Raw genomic sequence first — 23,598 nt, 5'->3', positions numbered from 1 at the left:
GGATGGCCCACAAATTCGCACCGCAGGTGGCCACCTCATTACGCCATCAGGACGATGCACAGCGCGAGTGACTGTCAAAGGACACACCTATCCTGCGACCTTTGTTGTGCTACCGCAATGCTCCCGCGAAGTGATCTTGGGCTTGGATTTCCTTAGTGAGCATCAGGCGATCATCGACCTGCGATCCAAACTGATTACGCTTTCGACGAACGAGGCCATCCCTTCGATGAGAACTCTGGGAAATCACTTTGCCCTGAGCATCCTGAAAGAAGAAGTGAGCGTCCCACCCCCTTCAAGCGTTATTGTGACCGTAGGTGCCATGAAAGCCATTAACTCTGAAGGCATCATCGAGGGGAACAGGCAGTTGCTTCTCGACCGAGGAATCGTATCGCAAGAGGCATCGCACATTTCCGCAACGGCCAGACCGAAGTACTGCTGACTAACTTCAGCGAAGAATACCGGCACATTAACAAAGAAACGGCGATTGCTTTCTTCGACGAAATATCCGACGTACGGGATTCCTTCGCCCTCTCCGACCCATCCGCAGAAGATTCCTCTGACCATGAGGACTCGCCCACTTTCGACATCAACCCAGCCCTGCCCCGGAACAGACAAGACCAGATCCGCAATCTGCTTCAAAGTTACAGCCATTGTTTTTCGTCATCGCCCAAGGTCCGACAAACGCCAATTGCCAAGCATCGCATCATAACCGACCAGCACGCCCGACCTCTCCGCCAAAGTCCCTACCGTGTGTCGCCGCGAGAACGACAAGCCATCCGGAACCAAGTGGAAGAAATGCTTCGCGACGACGTCATCCAGCCATCAAACAGCCCATGGGCTGCACCGGTTTTTCTAGTGAGAAAGAAAGATGGCGCACTTCGATTCTGCGTTGATTACCGCCGCTTAAACAACATAACAAAGAAGGACGTCTACCCCCTCCCCCGCATCGACGACACACTGGACCGGCTTTGTAACGCCAAGTATTTCTCATCGATGGACCTGAAGACCGTCTACTGGCAGATTGAGGTCGACGAAAGAGATCGCGAGAAGACAGCATTCATCACTCCTGATGGGCTCTTTGAGTTCAAGGTGATGCCATTTGGTCTCTGTTCCGCACCAGCGACGTTTCAGCGGGTGATGGATACAGTGCTCGCAGGCCTAAAGTGGCAAATTTGTCTGGTATATTTAGATGACGTCGTTGTCTTCGCCTCGAACTTTCAAGAACACCTCAAAAGACTTCGGACAGTGCTCGATGCCATCAAGTCGTCTGGCCTAACCTTGAAAGCCGAGAAGTGCCATTTTGCTTATGCAGAGCTGCTGTTTCTAGGCCACATCGTTAGCAGGGAGGGAGTACGCCCAGACCCGCAGAAAACAGTCGCTATTGAACAGTTCCCACCGCCGGCCGATAAGAAAGCTGTGCGCAGATTCCTCGGACTGTGCGCATATTACCGACGATTTGTGAAAAACTTTTCGCGCATCGCCGAGCCCCTGATCCAACCAACGAAGGCAAACGTGCCATTTAAATGGGAAGCGCCGCAAGCAGAAGCCTTCAAAGAACTCCAGCGCCGTTTGCAGTCTTCACCGATCCTCGCGCATTTTGATGAAAACGCTGATACTGAGGTGCATACCGACGCAAGCAGTGTGGGCCTAGGCGCCGTCCTCGTTAAAAAAGCGATGGGCTGCAGAACGTCATCGCATACTCTAGCCGCTCCCTTTCCAAGGCCGAGGCTAACTATTCCACGACTGAGAGGGAGTGCCTTGCCATCATCTGGGCTACGTCGAAATTCTGCCCCAACCTGTACGGACGACCGTTCAAGGTGGTCAGCGATCACCACGCGCTGTGCCGGCTTGCCAATTTGAAGGACCCCTCTGGCCGCCTCGCTCGATGGAGTCTTCGCCTCCAGGAGTTTGAGGTCACCGTGGTTTACAAGTCCGGATTCAAACACTCTGACGCCGATTGCCTCTCACGAGCCCCTGTAGATGCGCCGCCGCCACCGGACGACAATGAGGACGCCTTCCTGGGACCCATCAGCTCCAGCTCTTTTGCCAAGCAGCAACGCTTGGACCCTGACCTAAAATGCCACATAGAATACTTGGAAGGCAACGTTTCTTCGCCCCCTTCCTCATTCAAGCGAGGACTGTCTTCCTTCTGTGTACAGAATGATGTCCTCATGAAAAAGAACTTCGCAGCGAACAAAACAGCCTACTTCATTGTTGTACCTGCTTGTCTCCGCGAAGAAGTTCTACAGGCTTCCCACGACGAGCCGACAGCGGGACATCTCGGGTTTACTCGCACTCTCCGCCGCATTAAAGAAAAGTATTACTGGCCCCGCCTTTCTGCCGATGTCGCACATTATGTGTGAAAACCTGCCGAGATTGTCAGCGACGAAAGACACCTCCCACCCGACCAGCAGGATTCCTGAACCCCATTGAACCCCCCGCAAGACCCTTTCAGCAGATCGGCATGGAATTGCTTGGCCCTTTCCCAAAGTCAACGTCTGGAAATAAGTGGATCATCGCAGCCACCGACTACCTGACTCGCTACGCCGAGGCAAAAGCCCTACCGAACGGAACAGCAGCAGAAGTCTCCAAATTTTTCGTGGAATGCATTCTTCTGCGACACGGCGCCCCCGATGTACTCATCACGGACAAAGGAACAGCATTCACGGCGGAACTAACGCAAGCCATCCTGCGTTACAGCCAAACCACCCACCGGAGGACAACTGCATACCATCCGCAGACCAACGGACTGACCGAGCGCCTGAACAAAACCATCGCCGATATGCTCGCCATGTATGTCGATGCCGAACACAAGACCTGGGACGTCATCCTGCCATTCGTCGTCTTCGCCTACAACACCGCAGTGCAGGAGACCACCCAGATGACGCACTTTAGGCTCGTCCACGGAAGGGAGGCCACGACCACGCTAGACGCCATGCTGGCCAATGTTACAGAAGAACAGAACGTCGATGTCGCCGCCTACCTTCAACGCGCAGAAGAAGCTCGAAGCCTTGCCCGATTACTTCAAAGACCAGCAACGAACCGACACCAGACTCTACAACCTACGAAGACACAACGCGGAATACAAGCCAAGGAGACCAAGTCTGGGTTTGGACGCCCATTCGGCGCCGTGGATTGAGTGAAAAGCTTTTGAGCCGCTATTTCGGCCCATACAAGGTTCTTCGTCGGCTAGGTGAACTGAATTATGAAGTCATCCCTGACGCCATGACTGCATCCCAGCGACGCCCCGTACGACCAGAAGTTGTTCATGTCGTCCGCCTGAAGCCCTATTATACGCGCTAAAGGACGCTGCATTTTTACACTCTGTGTTTATTTTCGCACGGCTCGTTTTTATTTGTTGCTAGTGGCATTATTTCTATTTATGCATCGGGTCGATGCCTCTTTGAGGGGGGAGTAATGCCGCGAATCTATGCAGTGCTTGCTCACTCTTCAAGTCTGCCGCCACGCCGCGCAACGCAAGACGCGCTGCCGCCATGCGACGCAAGACGCACCCAGTTGAGACGCGCCAAGACGCGCTTTAAATTGAGCGCAGACGACAGCGGCGGGACTTCTGTTCGACGACCGCCGAGCACACTGGTCGCCTCGCCGCCGCCGGGTAACTCAGGGCATTGTGGGCGCGTCAAACCAATAAACAGTCTTCTTTCGACGAACTTTTGTCCGTCCTCATCGTCCCTGCGACTGCCGGCACCACTACGTGACAACATTTCGCATATGTTGCCATACATTACTACTGTGTGCTGGCCATAGTACTTGTCATGCACTGAAACGTGTTCTGTTTGGTCAATTATATTGGTTGCGTTAATCTAGGTGAATAATAGTGAAGTTGCTTTTGAAACCTCTGTGGCACTGTCATTTATATCCATCCTGTTCGCTCACCTTCCTCAGGAACCTACTGGGGCAATCGCCGTCAATAACAGGCTAATTATGTTCACGTTAAGACATACGCCACTCCTATAGTTTAATGACACGCTAGCGCTTCAGCTGAAGCGAGTCGCAAGCTGACCTCAGCCTGAAAACAAAAACAATAATTGCTGGCGTAGCGGTCGCAATGCCGGACGCTAAAGAAATTCAAAAATTCGCGTCAAGCAGCGCAAGATCTTGACGTCACTGCAATTTCTGGTTGTGACGTAACTTCTCGTTGTTTTATTTTTTGCTTGCCGATAGTTGTCCCCCCGATACGTAGATGGCAACGGTTGCAATGAGGCGCCATTTGCTCGACATGTGGGCTCCTATGGAAGCTGCGCAGTTTACGTATACCTTGTAGTCAGGCCCTGTCGCCGGGCTCTTTCTGTAAAATGCGCCTGAGGATAGTTGTTGGGTTCCTCTGGCAGCGTCTGACATTACTGGTTCGTCGCCGTTTCCAGCTAAGGCCACAAGCAGTTCTTTTGCACGTGGTTAAAGACTTAATTATTCGCTTCGTATTTCGTTATGTCACTGTTAGCCGCATTAACGAGTGACGGCGGCCTTGAAGCCATAAAAAGCCGCTGCCCATTTGCTACGCTGACATGCGCTGACTTTCATATCGCATTCTTCTTTATCTGTTTTTTTTTGTTATCATGCGCAGCAGTGAGTGGTGATGCAAGCGATAACAGCGATGCGGCAGCGTCCGAGCTGTGAAGCAGGTTCGATACAATGACGAAGTTAGAAAATAAAACGGTTCGTTAAGCAATGCGGCCAATGATCGCACGCCATTCGGTAAAGAGCGCTTTATGTTACGTGCAGCGGCTTCTGAACAAGTATGGTGTTCCATTTTTGCAAAAGAAATTCAGCTATTTCTAAAGCGGTACACGTGCAATATTTCAGCATGGCAATAATTCGCGCTTTCTCAACCTCTGTAACAGGCTATGTGCGCTCGAGCGTTGTTAGCTGTTTTGCATTGGGCTGAAGATACGTATTTTCGTGTTTTAATTGTGTATGGAGTCCTTACCGTAGAAAGCTTCTTCTTAGCATGTATAACAGTGCTTTCTTCGCCTTAAATCAGAAAAATGTGCATTACACGAAGGAACGCAGCATCTGCATTTTATAGCTTTGAAGGCTCCAGTATTGCTTGTACGAAGGAACGTATCGTCTACATTGAATAGCTTTGCAGCCTGCAGTATTGTTAACCTTCTTCCTGTCATTCTACGTATTTCAGCAAGCTCCACTATTTCCTTAAAATACATTCTACAGCCAAAGGACATCATGCATATTCAAGGAGAAATTTCCAAGTATCAGTAGACGATTACAAGGCTTCGAAGACAGTAGGTGAAGAACCCCAACACGAAGTGCCTAATTGCAGCTGTTTAATAAGTGCCGTATTGGCTTACACATTCGAGATGAGGATGTTGGTGCGTGCCCAATTATTTTTGTAGCCATCTTATTTTGGCACACAACCATTCACATAATTTTGATACCTTAATTCACCCTCCTTCGCAGAAGCACAAGAAAAAGCATCACATTCTTTCCTTCTAAAACAATCCCATTTTTAGCAAATTAATTGCTGACGTGTCTGGGAAGTTTTTTTTTTTTCATTATCTGGATAGTTGCAGCGCGTCTTGTATATGCTTTGCTTGTGTAAGGTTATTGCCATCACGCGATTAATTTCCGTCTATTCTCCATTATACCGGTGTCACACAAGCACTTTCGATCGCGATCAAGCCCGATCCGGATCAAAATTTTCGACTGCGATTGGCTCCCTCGCGCAGCTTGCGCAAAAGAACCAATCGCGACCGAGAAATTCAAATCGGATCTGACTTGATCGCGATTAAATGTGCGCCGTGTGGCAGTCGTACTCCTTGCATTTCGCAGCTTCTTCTCGTTTTCATGCATCCGCCTCTTACAATCTTGCTGCAATAAATTGTTGGTGTTCTTGGGTGTGCAGCAAGTTGATTTATATTTAAGGGACCCATGGCACATTTATTTACTATACTCCTTTTACCCTGAGTATGTAGACGTACAATCTCACAAACGATAAAGGTCTACTTCCTGAACAGTTGGCATGATTGTTGCGCTAAGTTACAGCTTGAAACAGCAAATATAAATTTAATTAAAAGCAACCTAAAGTGAATCACCTTTGCGCACTCGTCGTCGCAACATATAAACAGAGGCACAAGCGCCTGCATGATATCACTCGATTTAAGCAACGGTATGGGTCACAAAAAAAAATAATAATAAAAGAAACGAAACTGAAATCATGGCCTCCGACATTCGGCGGCGTCCTACGACTATCTTGGAGGCTGGTGCGTTTTGCCGATTCCCCGAGGCGGCCTGAGAGACCAATTCTGCCTCAGCTAAAATGAGCCGAGAGAAAGGCTTCGAGGTCGTCCAAGTAAACAGGGGAGTGAGAAGGTGTAGTAGTTTTGAATGAGACGGTATCCACTTCAATTACAGGCTTGGACGAGAAGTGGGCTGGTGACTTGCGGGTCGCGCTGTTGCTTATTTAGGGAGTGCAAGGGCGCTCAGGAGGCCAGAGTAGGTAGTAATGAAGAAGGTCTCCTAAGGGAACCTCAGAATAGCACCGCCTTCAATAACAGAAAAAGGAGGAAAGCAAGAAAGAGAGCTCACCATGCAATAGGCTACATAAACATGCAGTGCGGCAGAAGAAAGGAAAAGTGGGCAGAGATTGAGGAGCAGCTAAAAAGAGGACAAATAAGGGTGTATGCGGTTACAGAAACGCACCTTAGAGACTCGGAAGAGCCGCCAGTGATTGAGAATTATGTTTGGGAAGGGTGCAACAGAACTAAATAGGAAAGAAAAGGAGGGGGGTCGTAATACTCATCCATCAGTGAGCCAAATGGAAGAGAGTAAATTCAAAATGTCAAGAGCATTTTTGGTTATTAGGCACAATGAGTGGGAAAAAAGCTTGGCTGGGCGTTACCTATCTGTGGACCGCAAATAATTGCACAGAGAAGACTAAAGAGTTAGTGGAATGCATAAGTGCTGATATCAAGGGTTTCGGGAATGATGCCGAAATTATCCTGTTAGATGACATGAATGCCCACATACAGCATTTAGATGGCTATACCGACAACAAGGGGAAGTCAATCTTAGACCTTTGTGAGCAACATAACCTCGTTATCGTAAATACAGGGCCTAAGTGTCAATGGCAGATCACGTGGGAAGTGGGAAACCGGCAATCGACCATTGATTACTGTCTGATGACAGAAGGAATTCGTGATAAGTTGAGAAATGGTCATTGTCGAGGAAGGATACAGGAGCATAGGGAGTGACCATAAACACATCATGTTGAAAATGGGATATGTAGTTGGGAAGAGAGCAAGGAGTGTAAAATGGCCAGTCCAAATTTGAACGCTCAACAAATAATATAGTCCCAAGATTCTAGGAACAATTTGGCAAATGGCCAAAAGCAGGAATATAGTGAGCTTCTAAGTGTAATAACGATATAAATATGGAAAGAGAAACAACATGTTCGTTGGAAAGGAAAAAAAAAAAGCCGAAAAGCTGCCGGAACAGCGAAATACGAGAAGCGATCGCTGAACCTCAGAAAGCATCTCGAGAGCACAGGCAGGCAAAGAAGGCGCAGTTGCCGCAGGATGAAGTAGCCAGTAAATGGGAAATACACCGGGAGAAAAGTCTATGGTTCAAATACTGCTGCAAGCAAAGATAAAAGATGAAAGTGAACGTTGGTTGTAAGAAATACGTGGGAAAAAGAAAGCCGCAACTAGAATATTTTGGAACCACATAAAATTATTAGGCAGTAAGTCAACAGCAATACAACAACATATCCTAGACGAAGCTGGAAACAAACTGGAAGGGGAAGCGGCATTAAATTACATCCGAAAAATAACAGCCGAATCTTTCCAAGGCAATGACGAGATTGTATTTGAAGAAAAACAGCATGAAAGAGAACCAGCTGGAAAAGGAGCTGCTGCTGACAAATTTCAATTGGAAGAAATCCGAAGAAAAAATTCCTAAGCGCAAAGCCACGGGGCTAGACAAGGTTCCTTTTAGGCTGATCGATGAACTAGGGCCCAAAAGTAAGAAAGCTCTGGTGAAAGCAGTGGAAAAAACTTTAAAAGATAGACGAATACCAGACATTTGGCGCCAAAGTAGAATGACTTTAATTTATAAAGGTAAGGGCGAGAAAGATAGAATTCACTCGTATAGACCGTCGACCATTACATCGGAAATATACAGGCTAGCAATGCAGGCAATCGAATTAAAGCTGCGAGCATGGGCAGAGAATAATGGCATTTTGGGAGAACTTCAGAATGGCTTCAAAACAGGTGGGTGTTTGGATGATAGCTTATTTGTTTTTACTCAGTGTATTGATATTATCAAGAGTAGAAAGCACACCGTTACATGTGGCCTTTTCAGATATTACAGGAGCCCATGACAACGTAGACCGCAACATTTTGTGGGATATCCTGAAAGGGGAAGGCCTGGGTGACGATTGTCTACAGCTTTTGAGAGAGATTTAGCTAGAAAATACTGTTTGCGTTGAATGGGAAGGGATGAGGAGCGAGGAGAAAGTTGACGTGTCAATATCAACAAAGGGCTGAGGAGGGGTGCCTTCTCACAGCTGTTTATGATGCACATGGTGAGGATGGAGACGGCGTTAGAAGGAAGTGATATCGGGTTCAATCTTTCACACAAACAGGCGGGTACAGTAGTAGAGCAACAGCTTCCAGGTTTATTTGGTGCGGACGACACTGTGTTGCTAGCTAACAAGCAAATTGATTTTCAATCTCTGGCTAGTATCTGTGGACAGGAAGGCGAGAATTTAGGTTTGAAAGTTACTGTTAGAAAATCAGGTGTTATGGTATTCAATGGAAACAGTGAACAGTCAGTGACAATGCAGGGCCAGGAAATGCCTCGGGTAAAAGAGTATAAATACCTTGTACATGGATAAACGAAGGCAATAGATATATGGAAACACAGGAAAAAACCATAACAGTAAAGGGGAAGAGAAATGCAACCATAATGAAGCAAAGAGAGCTATGGAAATACAATAGGCACGAGGTCCTCCGAGGTATGTTGAAAGGTGTAATGGTTCCAGGACTTACTTTTGGAAATGCGCTTGTTTACTTTAAATCAGGGGTACAATCAGGACTCGATGGGAAGCAAAGGTCAGTGAGACGCCTCGCATTGGGCGCTCACGGGAAGACTACAAATGAAGCTGTGCAGCGTAATATGGGCTGGACAAGTTTTTAATTGAGCGAAGCTCACCTTAAATTTATTATGAAGCACTGAGAAATATGGAAGAAAGTAAATGGGTTGGTAGAGTGTTGAAGTATTTGTACAGGAAAGACATCGATTCAGAGTGGAATAAGGAAATAGGAAGCTTGCCAGCAATTATGCGGCCTGTAGGGTGAGCAACACAGCAACAAAGAACGTCGAGCGCAAAGTCAGAGAGCCTGAAATAATATCATGGGCGGCGGCAATGGAAAAGAAACCTGCTATGAATAACTACTTAATAGGGAAAAAACGAAAGCAGGAAAGAAAGAACTTATGACAACGCAAAGGGAAGCTCATTACTTTTCGAAGCGAGATCAGGATGCCTTAGAACACGCACCTATAAAGCGAGATCCAGGAACGAAGAAGACGCATGTGCTTGCTGCGGTAAAGCTTGGAAACTACGCAGCATGTTTTATTAGAATGTGAAGATATCTTCTCAGCAGTCGATTTAGGCACCACTGGCCTCCTTGAAGCTCTTGGGTTCAGCGAGAGAAGGGGAAAAGTAAACACGTCCACAATAGAGATTAGTAAGAGGCGATTGTAAGATTGGAGGAAGAAAAGTAGAGAAATGACAAAAAACGAAGGCGCACAAAAGCGAAGTTCACAATAGGGGTTCAGAAAATTTGGTTGCGGGAGTTCATAGTGCTTTTGTTCTCTTTTTTTTTAACCTAGGTACTACATTAGGCAGCATAATAGCAAGAGGTTGGTGGCGAAACGAACCGCCCCGTTCCACAGCCGACGCTCATAACGTCCATCCATCCATCCGGCCGCAGGCGCCTACGGGAGTGTCCACTCTTGACTTTTACTATATTACTCTACGGACGCGGTACGACTATCGGTGAATCGGGCTGGCGTTACCGGTGTATATCCGATGTTTTCCGATGTATAACCGGTGTATATCCGAGGCGCGTACAGAGGTTCGAGTTCATAACCAATATGTCTGCTCCTGTGTCAATTAGCGCTATTACAGCTGCGCCATCCACGCCCACGTTGATCAGGTTGCGATGGCCAGGCAATGTAAACAGAGGAACTTCGGGACGAGTCGTCGTGGCGGGCTCATCTCTCGTCGCTGCTCCCGTTAGTTTAGGTAGCGGCGTGAGTAAGAAGGTGGAGAGCGACAAGGCAGAGGCGAGCGGGAAAGACGCGTGGGTATGGCGAAGGGGAACGGTTTGGTCGTGCGGGCGGAGATGAAAGAATGGTTTCTTCTTCGATTTGCATAAGCGGGTGGGGGCTACGAGGCGGGCGCCTGGTATTTCGAAAGCTCGGCCAAGGCGGCGAGTTCCAAGAACTGCGACAATCGCGGGAAATATTTCCAACGCGTCCATATCGGAACTGCATAGACCTGTCATCAGAAGTCCGCCACTCTTCTGGGTTTCGATAACGAAGATGAGCGTACGAACTTCGTGGTAGATCGGAATATATGACTTATGGGTGGATAACGACAGAGTAACTGTGTAACATTGAGGCACGGACGAATGAGGCTTGTCTGTGTTATCTCCTCAAGCCATGTCTCGTCTTTGTGCGAATACTATATGTCTTTATGTCAGCATATCAAGCTTTACACAATAATAAAAAAATGAGTAAAAGCAGGAATGAGGACAAAAAAATTACAACAAACAGCACCATACTGCTAAGGAGATATGCCAACGTTCCTGCTACAATTTGTCTCACCTATAACGTGCTCGATAAGATGGCTAGTACCTGTGGTTGTTGCCCGCTCCTTGAATACCTAAAAAAAAAAATACATTTCAAGATTACAAAAATATGCAGAACAGCAGTAGAGGAGTACGTGAGACAATATCGTTTCGTGCAAGAAGGCAAACTCATCTCTGATACACGACATACCAACTCTCTTTTATTAGATTAGTAGAAGAATACACCACAATCAATTGTATTTAATGCAACTATGTCAGAATTTATTGGTACAGGAAAAAGTTATTTCTGCTTGGAAGCATTAGAATAGCAAATAGCCTTCTACTTTTTCGGTATGCGCGACTCTCCCGGGTCCCCTGATATGTTGTTTTCTCGCATAGATCCCGTCTTCTGTAATCCGACTGCGCCGCGTGGCTTTACTGCAGCAGTCAGTATGCTTGCAGGGTAGGACGAGAAGGCTCTTCCTCTTTGGCTCGGAATCGGCAAGCGGCACGGACGTTCTGCACGTGCGCCGATCCATGCTTCTGCGAGACCGCCTCGCGAGGCCTACCCCGGAGTGGACGAACACGATAGTTCGAACGCGCCACCGTTCGCGTGACCATACGCGTGAACGACCAAGCGTTGGTGTCCAGCATGGGGCGAACATATTCGCTCGTTATCCGGACGCGGTGAGTCGGACTTTCGCGATTTCTCGCGCGCCCATCGGCATGTTTTGTGGATAGCAACTCGGCTAGCAGGCATTGATCTATGAAAGGCGCAATAAATGCCCTTGTGATTGTTTGCACTACTGTGTTGTGGTTCCTTTGTCCCAAGAGCACGGGTGCGAACCCCACAACTTTTGCAACAAAATATCCTGCAGCAATTTAGTCAACGATAGCTGTATTTACTTAAAATTATTATACGCACATTACAATATCCAAGGCTGGATTAACTTGGGTACATATGAAACACATTGGGACGAACGATTCTGAAATTCATTTCTGCTTGCAAAATGGAAGCGCTAACATAAGTATACAAATTAAAGGACCCCTTTTCACATAAAACACAAGACACAATATAGAAAATTCTGAAATAATACTACAAATTCAGCACAGAACACTCCCAGGTTTTGTAGGCATAGTAGATTCTACTATATAAATATTGCAGCAAATTCATGCCTTTAAATAGCAAGAAGAGTGAAAATAAAGATTACGCGAAAAATAATACGATATATCCCACCTTGGATTGTTAATCAATGTGTTTCTGACTTGCAGCCGAATACACGTTAAATGTATGTTGCTTCATCGCTTAAAGCATTGTGCCTCTCACGTTTGTGCATGCTGCCGCTTCGGCGCTACGAAAATTTCTGTGGTGCCACATCGCCCGACACCCCGTACACTCTTGTAGTAGTTAAATTATTCTCGGTAATATGCCTGAAACGCTAGCCAATCCTCAAAATACACAAGCTGTCGTCACTGTTTTCGACGACGTGTCATCAGCAGCGAATGTCTCACTGGTGCTACTATTTTCTCTTCACTTCAATATAACTGGGAATTTTTCAATGCGACAGGCCGTTCGTCACTAGGATCGGTAAGAACGCTGTTTCTGATGACAGCACATCTTTGTTATAACTTCGAATGCTTTCCTGAGGCCTCCGTTAGCCAGTAGTGTATTCACGTGCATCCGCGCACGCATGCCTACGAAACGTCTGTGAAGATCCCGAGCTGAGGGAGCGGGAGGCCGAAGCCATCCGGCACCGTTGCCTGTGGAATACTTAATCGCCACGAAGGTCAGATGCATGCAGGTGAAGCTTCGCTCACCCCCATTTTCCGGTAGAGGAAGTGTTGGTGATTTTTTAAGTCAACCCAGCTTCGTTTGAGATTTTGTATTGTCTTGTTCAGTTCTTTTGCCTGTCTCAAGCATAGAATCATGTCAAGCAGAGGAGCAATGAACAACACAATACAAATAAAAGTGACCCTGCTCTCCACGCATCTGCGCATGCGTGTCGTCCCAAGCCAGCGCAGCGTGGCATTCCGAAACTTCTCCTTCAAAAGCGTAATATGGCGCAGCGAGAAGAGACAGCGACTTCGAAACGTCGTAATCACGGCTTGATGGTCGTGGGCGCTGTAGATGCGGGTAGAATCGGCGGCATGTCTGACAGCGGTATCAACGCGAGAGATACAACTTGTAAAAAGATAGAAAATCCTGGCCCTGGTGTGTTTTAGATGTCGGTTTGAAGTTTTCGCATTATTCCGGTCGTTGAATTCGAAGGAGTTTTTCTACATTTCTACATGTGAAAAAATCACTGATCTATAAAACAGCTTCGACGTGCAGGTTGAAAAGAACTCCGTTTTTCCTGAAATAAGTGTGCACCCGAGATATGCCTGCTTTTCTAGTAATTCACACTTCGTTCATTCAACCTGGTAATGTCAAGTTAATCAATTGAGCAAATTTGTTTTCTACGGCATCACAACATATCTCAGCTGAAAAAAATGTTCCGCTGCTGCAGAAAAACACTATTTTGATTCCTTTTTGTTCAGGGAAAAAGCATGTTAAAAGAAAAGTTACATGAGCAATAAGGGTGATTAACATACAGAACAAGTGATTTCACTTATTGTCCAATCGGGAAGGTGCGTTATAACATCTGCTGATAGGTTGACAGATTAAGGGCTGAACGCAGCAACAATTGCTCATAGAAGAGGTCTGTTTTGTTTTTTGCTACGTAAAGAATTTTGTATAAACACGATCTCATTCGCAACAAGTGAAAGGAAGGTTAACACATCTGCAGATTGTCACTGTCGGTGCTGGCTTAGCAATTCTAGGCAAATTCACTGACTCTTTGACTCTTTGCGGAACAATGTCTCATACAAGACGATGCACAGCAAATAAAACAAATCAATTGCGACTACGACGCAACAGCGAGGCTCTGCATATTCGTGGAGAAAGGAATATGCAAAGACACTCAACACAGACGCTTTTAGATATGTGCCCAACTTATTTTTTTTAGATATGTCGGCTGAAGAGCAAAAGACTTACAAAACGTTCGGTTTCTCTCTCGCCTTCAACGCCTCTGTATTCGCTGCTCTCAGCGCTTAGTATGAAAAGGCCAGAATTTCAACCAGTTGAGCAAAGAAGTATGTAGCAAAACGGCTTTTTAAATTTGTGGTTTCGGTTTTCACGTAGCCAACGAAAAATGGCAGCGCTCCGCCGCCGATGAATACCTGAATACCTGAATACCGCAGACTAGAAACGACCACCACGCCGCCGCCGGTCGAAACCGACCCGGCGCATACCTCTACATACATTACACAACTGCCAAGTGGCGCTATGCTTTGGTGGCTGCGGCTCTGGGTCATTTTGGATCCGCATTACGCATATCCTTGTTTCGGTTTTCTTTCCTTCCGTTGAAAAAAACTTGTTTTGCTCACTGATAACATTGCATAACGCACATGATCTTCACAAATGAAACAAAGTTGAGTTGAGTTGAGTTTATTGGCACATAAGCAGCTAAGGCTATTATGCACCAAACACTAGTTATAAGTTTCTTAAAAAGTTGAGACACCTCTGTGAGTCCTTGTCTGGGCAAGAGCCCGGAGGGTTCCAACAAGTTAACCAAAGACCTCGGCCTTCTTCTCATAGATGAGAGGGTGGATGAGGTGTTCTGTAATATGTAGTGAAGCACTCAGTGAGGCTTTAAAGTTATATGAGAACGCCTGCTTCCTTCAAAAATTTTAGAAACATATGATATGCCAACAAACTCATATTTGCCTAAAATCAAAGCTGGGTGAAAAGGAATGTGTTTATTGCAAAATGAGGTAAAAAGTTTCTTCCTGAGTGGTTCAAGCTTTCTGCATGAAAATAAGAGGTGGTTTCCTATTCGTTCATCTCCACATGTGTCACTTTGGGGCTTGTCTTGCTTTGTAAGAATCAAGTTGCGTGTGAGGTGTGTGTGTCCTATGGGGGGGGGGGGGCGAAGACGGCATAGAATTACTTCTTTGAAACGTTCCTAATGTGTGCAAGATTTCCATTCGCCTATCACGGGCTTTAAAAATTGTAGTTTGTTGTTTACTACATTGTTCCAAGCAGACTAAAATTTTTCTCTTAGTTTGGAATGGATTAACTTTATGCAGTCGTTCGGAGGTATGTTTATTTTCGAGATTTGTTTGTGCCTGATTTGTGCCGCGCATACATCTGCTCTCTCATTGCCACTAATTCCGACATGGCTTGGAACCCAGTATAATTTAACGTTCTGCCATTGTGTGGTGGCTTTTATTCAATTGCGTATTATGTCCCCCAGTAGTGGGTGTGACTGCATTTCTGGCGTGAAGAGCTGTGAGAGCACTTAGGGTGTCTGTGTATTTAATACTATTAGCAGCAGCAGCAGCAGCAAACGACTTTATTGGGGTCCTGAGGAGCTAAGCGGGGGCCTGCAGGTCCCTACCTAGCCGTTGGCTAGCCCCATGTCGGAACAGAGAGGCCATGCCTCTCCGCTCGTTCACGGGCCCTCTGGACAGCCAGGAGCTGGACGTCCTGCCTCGGGTCTGTGATGGCCTTCGTCCAGTCTTCTTCTGTATTAAAATCCTGTAACACAGGGCACTGCCAGAGCATGTGATTTAATGAGCTAAATTCAGTGCCACAATCTGGGCAGAGTGGATCGATGTCCGGGTGGAGGATGTTCAAAAAGCCCCTAGAGGGGTAGGACCCTGTCTGGAGCATGCGAAGCGTGTTAGCTTGTGGCCTGTTGAGTTTATGATGGGGGAAAGGAAAACTCTGCCTATTCCCTCTGTAATGAGAGGTGATTTCATGAAAAGTAACCAGTGGATCACTGTGGACGAGCTCTCCCGAACTCTCCCGAGACACCATCCCGTCGCGGCATACAAAACCTCGCGCACGGTCGTGGGCTATCTCATTGGGGTTCAGGTGACCCGGTAATACGTCTGGTCCCATGTCAGCTGGGAACCAGACTATGTGGTGAACAATGTCAGAGGGGTGTTTGCCGTTTAGAATCCTGGCTGCTGCTTTGGCTATCAATCCCGATGCGAACGCTCTAACAGCTGCTCGGGAGTCCGTGTACACCGTAGTGCGTTTTGAGTCCAGTAATCCGAGAGCTATAGCAGCCTGTTCTGCAACATCGACCGAGGAGATTTTCAGCGAGGCTGCCGAGAGGAGTTCTCCCCTGTCATCGACTACGGCTACGGAGAACCTGTTGGCACTGGCGTGTCGCGCCGCGTCAACAAAGGTCTCCGTTCCGGATATGTTCTTTGGGAAAGTTCTAGCCCTCGCTAACCTTCGACCTTTATTGTGTTGGGGGTGGACATTTCTTGGAAAAGGGTCTACAATAAAGGAGTTCCTTGTCTGAATATCAAGTTGCGTGATATTTCCCTGATTGAAGCTAGGACGGAGGCCTGCCCCATCCAGAAGTCTTCTGCCTGCTTTGGAGTTTGATAATCTAATAATCTGTGCTGATCTTTGTGCTTCTATTAATTCCGAAGTTGTGTTGTGTACTCCCAATGTCATGAGTTTCCCTGTGCTAGCCGTGATTGGCACGCCGATCACCCTTTTGATACTTTTGCGCATAAGCGTGTCTAATTTATCCATTTCTGTTTTCGTCCAATTGAGGGCCGCGACTATGTAAATGACATGGCTGATGAGGAAAGCATGGTGAGCCCTAAGGAGTATATCCTCGCCTATGCCACCTTTCTTGTTGGACACTCTCATAATTAATCTAATAATGTTTTCAGTTTTCGTGGTGAGTTGGGCTATAGTCTTAGCGTTGCATCCCTTTGAGTTTATTGAAAGCCCTTGTATTTTGATAGAGTCGACTCTCGGGATGGTGTGCCCATCTCTGGTACGAACGCTAATGGGCACCTGATCGAGTGGGGTGAGTCCCCTAGCACCTCGTCTACCCTGTCTGTACAGCAGGAGTTCCGACTTTCCAGGCGAGAGTGCCAGTCCCGTACCTTTCAAGAAAGACTCTGTAACATTCAGAGCCTCCTGTAGAGCTTGTTCGACCGTAGCCTCCGATCCTCCAGGACACCAGATTGTAATATTGTCAGCATATAATGCATGACCTACGTAAGGAATTGCTGCAAGGCTTTCCGACAACTTGCGCATTGCTACATTAAACAGAAGGGGTGAGATAACTGCCCCTTGGGGAGTACCCCTGTTTCCGAGTGTGAAATATTCCGAGACTGATTGCCTCAACTTTATCGCCGCCGTCCTGCTCTCGAGGAAGGATGCAACGAAGGAGAAGAATTTAACTCCTAAGTTTTTCCTTTACTATATTCTCTATGGCTATAGAAATGGCGTAACATTCAGCAGTGAAGGCGGATGTACACTGCGGAAGTCGTACTGTTTCTTCCCAATTCCCTTGGACAACTGCACTTCCAACATGGTCTGTCGTTGTCGAACCATCAGTACAAAAGGCCCTGAAACTGCTGTATTTTTTCTCTAGTGCAAAGAATTCCTGAATAATGTGTTGTGGTGGAGTTTGTGCATTGCCGAACTGTGTTAGTGTGAGATCGCAAGCTGTGGGAAAGCGTCGGCATAGATCTATACGGGCCACTTCCCTGCAGCTCCGAGGGTAACCGATGGATAATTGTAGTTGTCGACCACTTGACGTGCTACGCCGAGACTGCCTCACCCCCGGCAGCCGCGCGAACTTGCGTTTTTCAACTTGCCGAACTTCGTTCTTCGACATGGCGCACCACGCGAACTGCTCAGCGACAGGGGACGTGTCGTCCTGTGCGAAGTAATCCAAGCCCTTCTTGCTGCATCCGGCATCGTTCACCGCAACGCTACAGCCTACCACCCGCAAACGAACGGCTTGACAGAGAGGTACAACCACACACTCGGTGACATGTTGACTATGTACGTCGCCTCGGACCACAGTAACTGGGACACTGTTTCGCCGATCGTCAAGTATCCCTATAATACGGCCACACAAGCTACCACTGGCTTTTCGCCCTTTTTTCTGCTGTATGGACGAGAGCTATCGTGTACTATGGACACACTGCTCCCATACAGACCCGACGCTTCTGAATGCACGTCTGTGTCTGAAGCCACAAGATATGCCTAAGACTGTAGGCAGCTCGCGCGAACCCTTACGACCGCTGCTCAAGGTCGTCAAAAGGTGTGGCGTGAGAGTGGTGCACTTACACCACTTTTCCCGACTGGTTCCCTTGTTTGGTTGTGGGTCCCGCCTCACAACCCTGGCCTTTCAACCAAACTCCTTGCACGCAATGATGGCCCCTACCGCGTCATAGACCGTACCTCCAATGTCACCTACGTTGTAGAACCTGTGACGCCATCACCCGACGTCAGGCATCGCGGGCGTGACACGTGACATTTTTATTGTTTTAACGCCATCGCATGGCCTAAACGTTAAAACATTAAAAATACAATTTCAGTAAGTGTGCTCCTTCGTTTCTTCAACTGCCTATGCACCGGACCTACAGAACTTTTCCTTCAATTATATATATATATATATATATATATATATATATATATATATATATATATATATTGTTTGCAGAACTGGTAACTCCGGAAAACTAACACGAAATATTTACAGTCCCGAATAAGTGCTGCACTGTCTGTATGCAGTCATCAAAGGTGCCTGAGTTCCAGGATATTGAATGATTTCAAGGAGGAGGTAAATTTCGGCCAAGAAGCGGTGGCACGAAAATTGATAGACTTGAGGTCATGGGACACGATGACAGCGTTGTGGATTACAGGATAAAACATGAGTCCATGATACACCCGCTGATAAGTATAAAAAGAAAAGGTGGCGAGTCACGTAGGGTGTGTTTAATCGGAGGTGCATTATTCACAGCAAGAGAATGTGTTTCGTGGGAAAGAAAATACGGTAAATTGCTGTAAATGATTAGGAGGGCTGACGAGATGAGCAAATTTGCTGGTAAAGGTGGGTGCGGCTAATGCAGAACGCGAGTAATTGGAAATCACTGGGAGAAACCTTGGTCCAGCATCGCATATAAGATTGGCTGCTAAAAACAAGAAGCTGTCCTCCCTTTAAGTCAGTGAGGCAGTAAAGTGAGCTGAGGTGAAATGTGAATAGGTCACTTCGATGATCGTAGTTATAGAAGTGCATTTGCAGTGCATACATAGCGATTGATTCTCCTTTGCACATCCATTGCAGGTGAATTGCCGAGAATGGGCACATTCCTATACTGCACACGTACTGCCGAAGGTGTCTGTTCGGGAACAAACCCAGTGGCACATATCCAGGGACATACGCTGTCTACTAGACGAGACTGTAGCAAACAGCAAGTTGTCTATTCGGGACCGGCTTGGACACGTTACAGAAATTGAAAACAAAGAAATTAACCGATAGCAATAAGAACTTTCTCCTCCAAAATTGTTTTTCTCTTTTTTTTTTTTTTTTTTTGCGGTCAAGATGAAATTAATAGAGCAGTTTCGACAATGTAATCGAGTACATTTACATTACTCTCCTCTCAATCTTTATCAATATTGCTCAAACATGGTAAACTCAGCGAACTTGTTTGGTGCTTTCAGTGTGTCCTCTGTAGTCCTTCGCGAGTTGCCTTCTCGAACAACTACTTTTCAAAATTTTCGCCGGCTACCTTCCCTAGTTTCTACATGAGGACGCCGGCAGCAAAAATAAATACTCTCTCATGTGCGCGCTGAGATAAAGGCCAATGTTTTAATGTACGAATCACTTCCGCACACGATTATTGTTACTCAATGTTCCAAAAGTGGCGTTCGCGTCCTCTGCGAAGCAGAGCATTACATTGTTCCTGGTAAAAGAAAAGGGGGCTATCCCCATAGGGCCAAAGAAGAGTTAAAAAGCTTCGCTGGGTAATTTTCTGGTGTCACCGTCCTAAGTGGTCATCGCTATCGAGCATATAGAAAGGCCGGTGCAAATCGCGGCGAACATCTGGTGCAGGTTCATAATAGGAAACAAATACTAATCGCGTGCGTCTGCCAGTCTGTATACGAATGCCCGAGAGGCTACTGCGTGCCACCGACCGTGGGCTTCCTAATGTAGTTCCCGGAAAATTCTATGCGCTTAAAAGTGCGTTGCATACGGAAGCTTGCCTCGTAGTAACTGGTTACATGCAATTGGTTACTGTATTGACACGTGTACTTCTATTTATCGGGCGGTCACGTTTCGCCGCCTAACAAATGTTATCGCACAGCGCTTGACGCGCCTGCACGTATCCGAAGTTTCTGGAAAGTTATCGATGCTTCTATCCGCTGTCTGTTGTCGCCGAACCTTGTGTTATCTGATTTCATCGCGTGACTCGAATGGTGTAGAACTTTGTGGAACGCATGCGGGTCCCAACGATTAGTCTCGAACATTCGATGACTGCTGTATAAAAGCCGACGCGCTTGACCCGCTGATCAGATTTCCGACGATCGCCGACCATGTTCGCCGCTATCGTTGTGCTATAAGTGTAGCCTGTTTTTGTGCGCACAGGTTCGTCCAATAAAAGTTGGTTTTGTATTTCACCGTATTGCTGCTTTCTTCACCGTCACTACCACGTGACAGTATAAAGTAATTGGAGTGAGCGCTGTCGAGCGAACACTTCTTCTGAATGTTAATAACGTGTAATGTGTTACGTACAAGGCTCATTCGGGCATACACCTAATAGCAAAGGCAGCCTGCTTGCAAAGACAGCGGGCAGCACATGCCTAATGGACCAAGCTACTGGGCAACTTTAGTCACTGTGTTTGTCCCATTGTCTGTGTGACATCATTCAACCGTTCAAAGTGACCAAAGTAGCAAACGAAAACTCTTTAATATACACTGAAATGTCAAAGAACGTCGCGATGAGAGAAAACTACAGCCAAAGGGGCCTGGCCACACATCGAGTCGCGCGCCGACTGGCCACGAGGACGCACAACGCTGCGAGACGGTCCAGCATCCCGTACGTGTCTGAAGCACAGCCGCTGAAGACGAGTTCCTGGATGACTGCGCTACAGGACAGATGGTCGGTCAGCACGTAGTGGGAGTGGACCGTCGAGAACAGCTCGTCAACGTGGATCTGGCGCTGCGCGTAGCGCGGCGCCTCAGCGCATAAACGCCTCAGCATTGGACACGTCAGTCCAGTGCTCGACGAAGACGAGCGTGCGCATAATGTCGCAGCTGTCGAGCAGCTCACACGGCATGCTCACGCCCACGCACGAGAAGTGCACGCTCAGGATCCCCAGCCTGTTCATTGTGGTCACTGTGGAGCGGAGCGCTTCCATCGGGTCCCTGGTCGGATAGTCCAACAGGTGGTAGCAGGGCCTGGCGTGCCTCAGGTGTTCGCTAAGCTCGAGGCCGTCCCGTAACTGGAACTGCTTTCGTGACATCCGTAACTCGAGCTGCTCCAGGAACTCGATGGAGCGGTGCTGAATCAGCGGCCAATGAACCAGAATGAACGACCGCCTGCGCCGCATGTTGAAGGCCAAAGGAACCACGCGTCCGCGCTGGCAAGCCAGGCCCAGCCGTCCTTCGCGTAGTTTGATGATGATGACCCACAGGAAGTTGTTCCACAGGGACAGCTCCGAGAGGTGGAGACACCCATCGGCTGCGCTGGCCGTGCATGCCCTGTCGAGGTCCACCTGGTGATGGCCCGATTTGCTCCGAACGCAGCGAACGTTGGAGAAGAGCTGGTTGACCGACCGGTGCACGCTGGGACAGCTGCCGACCACGCACGCAGCGGACTGTCGTAGGCGGCCGCTCCGTGGTCCCATCTTGCAGACCTGTGGACAAACACCTGTCGTGCTTGTACTCCACTCTGCTGTTGACATAGCAAATCGCTAATGTGCGGTTTCTACCTCTTTGAAAAGTAAGCATCGCCAAGTAGCGTTACAAAACTAGCCTAATATTCATCTCATATTTACAGAAAGTTGACGTGTGTGAAGTTTGCTGAAAAATGCCATAGGAACTACCACTGGCGTTCGCGAAATGAGGTGCTAGAACCACGCCAATGCGAGTGAAATTGCGCAATGTGCCCCAGGATATGAAAGCGTTGTCTGTTCCTTCCCGGAGACACTTTCAAGTGCGAGAGAACGCTGCGTAGCCTCCACTTCACTGCCATACAATTGTGAAAACCAGCGTAGAGATATCAGCAACCCTCATTTCGTTACGCACAACGAAAATGTCCTTTCCGAAACCAAAACTTTAGCTGAATTTTTCTGTGACTGAACATTGTCAACAGCGAATGAATACAGGCAAGTAAAGCTGCCTGCTTATGTTCTAGACGTGAATATACCTGATGTATTGGGGAAGCAACACAATGTAGGTGAAGCCTTTCAATAAGCGAATAGATTGCTGTGGTATCCGTAACTTCTGGTTTCGGTTTTGGGTCTTTACATCAGGGCGCCACTCAGCGCCAAACGCTGTAAGTTGCCTCCTGTAAGTTGCCTCCTCAAAAATAAACATTCATTCTTTGTCTGGTCCCCGACTGAAGCAGTCCGGCTCTTTCTTGCGGCGCTGCGTGCCCCGGCCGTTTAGGCCTCATGCCGTAACCCTTTCGTCCGGCCGCCCCGTCGAAGCTACAACAATAGCGCTGCTATGTATATGCGTGTACACCATGTGCATGTTAAGTGGGGAACACACACAAAGAAAAAATCACTAGGCGCGTTATGGTTCCCTGTTTACCCATGTCCTGCTGCGACATATGTTCTTCGCGCTAGATGTGCCTTTGTTCTTAGGTACAAACATCATAAATTCAAACACGAACAAATCGAAAGGTACAACGCTACGTTATGGCCTTTCCTGCTTAAATTGCATGTTCAACAACGACCTAATTCATGCACAGCAAAGATAATTTCTGTCGACAGCATGCTTAAAGGCTGGCTATACGGAACAACATCACATAATATTTAGTTGTATATAGTTCTCTTGTTCGCGCTTGCATTTGTTCCGAATGTCTCCAGCGTCTGGGACCTAAGCAATGCGGCTTGCATTATAGTACGGCTATAGTTGGGGAGAATCGAATCCGCGACCTCGTGTTGAGAACGAGAGCGCGATATAGCCACTAAGCCACCACGACGTGTGAGAGAGCTTTTCGTTACCGCATTGAGCAACGAAGCATGCAGAGGGCGAAGCAAGCGTCTTACGCTTTCAATGGAGCCTCGCGATCGCGTCAAGTCCTTCGGCGTCATCCACGGCGTAGCTGGGCTGCCTCTAGGTGTGGACGCAGTGCTGGACGAAATCCCTGGAGCCGAGTTCGATCTTGGGTCGCGCGGTTCGCACGAGCACCTGCGCGATTCTGTGGGCACGCCTTGCCCGTGGCACGCTGTCTCGGGATTCCTTCGCGAGACGCGAGGTTGACTGCCCGGCGGAACTGAAAACGATGAAGAACCGAATCGCCGCGAATCCGAGGCAGACAATGGAAAACGCGCAATTTTAAAAATGTCATTTCCGAGAAGGGCAAGTAGGCAATTTCTTATCGGTGCATAATCAGCAACAGCACAATGAACAGGGACGGAGGATGGCGCCAGATACGAAACACAAGAGCGGCCATTCTTTTCCAACCGTTTTTTTTCCTGTTCTTAATTAAGCGTGATGCGAATCTTCTTCTATACGCCTTCTATATGAATAAACTCACAATTTGGCATCCTCCGTACATGTGCGGTAGCGTAAATGAGCACCAAATGTTGACGCAGGCACCTTGTGGCCCACTTTTTGAACGAGCAATATAACTCGCGGTTTTCACATTTCTGGAACTCAGCAGATGCTGTATCTATTCACTTAAATCCCCTAATGTACCATTGCCAAATCTTTGTATTTCT

General features: G+C 47.5%; 1 protein-coding gene across 1 annotated transcript; it reads right to left on the bottom strand.

Moving 5' to 3' along the window:
• Window positions 1-20,593: 20,593 nt before the first annotated feature.
• Window positions 20,594-23,181, bottom strand: LOC129381225 (uncharacterized). Its single transcript, XM_055063912.1, has 2 exons — window positions 22,924-23,181; window positions 20,594-21,561 (listed from the first exon to the last, which is right to left on the bottom strand). The coding sequence occupies exons 1-2, from the start codon at window positions 22,966-22,968 to the stop codon at window positions 20,884-20,886; spliced, it is 723 nt and encodes a 240-aa protein (XP_054919887.1). The 5' UTR covers window positions 22,969-23,181; the 3' UTR covers window positions 20,594-20,883.
• Between the last annotated feature and the right edge of the window lie 417 nt (window positions 23,182-23,598).

This window comes from Dermacentor andersoni, chromosome 1 (assembly GCF_023375885.2).
Source record: "Dermacentor andersoni chromosome 1, qqDerAnde1_hic_scaffold, whole genome shotgun sequence".
In the NCBI taxonomy this organism is placed as follows: Eukaryota; Metazoa; Arthropoda; class Arachnida; order Ixodida; family Ixodidae; genus Dermacentor; species Dermacentor andersoni.
This window is presented reverse-complemented; position numbering and strand designations above follow the sequence as displayed.